This window comes from Eimeria mitis, genomic scaffold (assembly GCF_000499745.2).
Source record: "Eimeria mitis Houghton genomic scaffold, Emh_scaff1833, whole genome shotgun sequence".
Taxonomy (NCBI): domain Eukaryota; phylum Apicomplexa; class Conoidasida; order Eucoccidiorida; family Eimeriidae; genus Eimeria; species Eimeria mitis.
This window is the reverse complement of record NW_013570155.1, coordinates 6952-9066: the sequence shown is the minus strand read 5'-3', so window position 1 is coordinate 9066 and position 2115 is coordinate 6952. Positions and strand designations below refer to the sequence as shown.

Genomic DNA, 2115 nt, shown 5'->3' with positions numbered 1-2115 from the left:
CAGCAGCAGCAGCAGCAGCAGCAGCAGCAGCAGCAGCAGGAGCATGTATAGCTCCTACTAGTTTAACTCTGCTGCAGCTGTCTCCTTTTCGTTTGTCTCTGCTGCTGCCTTCTATAGATGCAGCAATAGGGGGGGGCCTCCCCCCCGGTACCCTCACCGAGATAGGGGGCCCCCCAGGCAGCGGCAAAACAACGCTGCTGCTGCAGCTCTCTTCTTCTTACCTAGCAGCAGCAGCAGCAGCAGCAGCAGCAGCAGGAGCAGCAGCAGCAGGAGAGAGTGGGGGTGGGGGTGGGGGGGGCCCCCTAAACCCTAAACCCTGCAGCAACACGGGGGGCCCCCCCCCTACTAACACTCTGCTTATAGGGGGGCCCCCAAACCCAAGCAGCAGCAAGCATGCAGGTGGTGGGGGCCCCCCCCCCCATATAAACAACTATATACAAAGGGGGGGGGCCCCCCTGACCCCAGAAGAGACAGGGGGGCCCCCAGGGTCTGTTGTTTACATTGACTGCGATGGAGGGTTTAGGGCTGAGCGTTTTCTTAGTATAGCAACAGCTACTCTTGCTGCTGCTGCTGCTGCTGCTGCTGCTAGCAGCAGCAGCAGCAGCAGCAGCGGCAGCAGCAGCAGCGGCAGCAGCGGCAGCAGCAGCAGTAGCAGCAGCAGCAGCGGCAGCAGCAGCAGCGGCAGCAGCAGCAGTAGCAGCAACAGCAGCAGCAGCAGCAGCAGCAGAAAGGAGACAGCGGAGAGTTTATTGTCTCGTTTGTTTATTCTTCGTGTTTATAGTTTATACGAGCTCAACCAAACCCTGCGCTGTCTCCTTTCTCTATATACAAACAAAAACAACACAACAACCCCACCAACACAAACACACACACACACAAGCACAGGGGGGCCCCCATCAACACCAGCGGGGCCCCTCCTAGCTCAGGGGGGGCCCCCCTCCCCAGGGTACGGGGGCGGGGGCCCCCCAGGGTACGGGGGCGGGGGCCCCCCAGGGTACGGGGGCGGGGGCCCCCCAGGGTACGGGGGCCCCCCAGGGTACGGGGTAGGGGGCCCCCCAGGGTACGGGGGCCCCCCAGGGTACGGGGGCCCCCCAAGGGTTGGGGGGCCCCCCTGGTCAGGGGGGCCCCCCCGCATAGGTTTGATAGTAATAGACAGCTTAAATACTGTTATTAATCCTGCGGTGGTGGGGGGGGGCCCCCAGGGTGTGCGTAGGGCCCTGCTGCAGACGGTGCTGCTGCTGCAGCAGCTTGCTGCTGCTGCATCTGCTGCTGCTGCTGTTAGCACCAAAACTATCGCATCGAGGAATCAACCAGGTATGGATTGTCCTTGCTGCTGTCTTCTGCTGCTGCTGCTGCTGCTGCTGCTGCTGCTGCTGTTCTGCTGCTGCTGCAGTTCTGCTGCTGCTGCTGCTGTTCTGCTGCTGCTGCAGTTCTGCTGCTGCTGCTGCTGCTGCTGCTGCTGCTGCTGCTGCTGCTGCTGCAGCATGAAGCGCAGCAGCAACACACCCAATGAAATTCCCTTTAGCGTCTTCAGAATTAGAATATACCGCTCTCCCCATGCTGCTGTTGCTGCTGCTGTTGCTGTTGCTGTTGCTGCTGCTGTTGCTGCTGTTACTGCTGTTGCTGCTGTTGCTGCTGCTGCTGCTGTTTCTGCTGCTCTTCCTGCTTCTGTTTTTCCTTCTGCTGCTTCTGTTGCTCTTGCTGCTGTTGCTCTTGTTGCTGTTACTCCTCCTGCTGCTGCTGCTTGCTGCTGCTGCTTGCTGCTGCTGCTGCTGCTGCTGCTGGTGCTGCTGCTGCTGCTGCTGCTGCTGCTGCTGCAGGTGCTGCTCTTTCCTTTCTCGGTCGTGTGTGGCCTCACCTCCCCTCGCTGCGTCTTCATTTATCTGGGGGCCCCCAGTGGGGCCCCCAATCTCCGCTGCGGCAGCTGCAGCTGCTGCAGTGTTTGTATGCAGCAGATGCTGCTGCTGCTGCTGCTGCTGCTGCTGGTGCTGGTGCTGCTGCTGGTGCTGCTGCTGGTGCTGCTGCTGCTGCACCGCTGCTGCTGCATATATCACAAGACGGCCTTAGAGAGTGGCCGCACAACAGCTAACTTGCACACAGCAGCAGCAGCAGCAG

General features: G+C 60.8%; 1 protein-coding gene across 1 annotated transcript in view; it reads right to left on the bottom strand.

The window, feature by feature from the left end:
* Window positions 1-1157: 1157 nt before the first annotated feature.
* EMH_0044310 (uncharacterized protein) overlaps window positions 1158-2115 on the bottom strand; it is a gene marked incomplete at both ends in the record, with an annotated part of 2390 nt that continues 1432 nt past the window's right edge. The window contains one exon of the mRNA XM_013495947.1: window positions 1158-2062. Within this exon, the coding sequence (XP_013351401.1) occupies window positions 1158-2062 (905 nt within the window). The remainder of the gene's footprint in view (window positions 2063-2115) is intronic.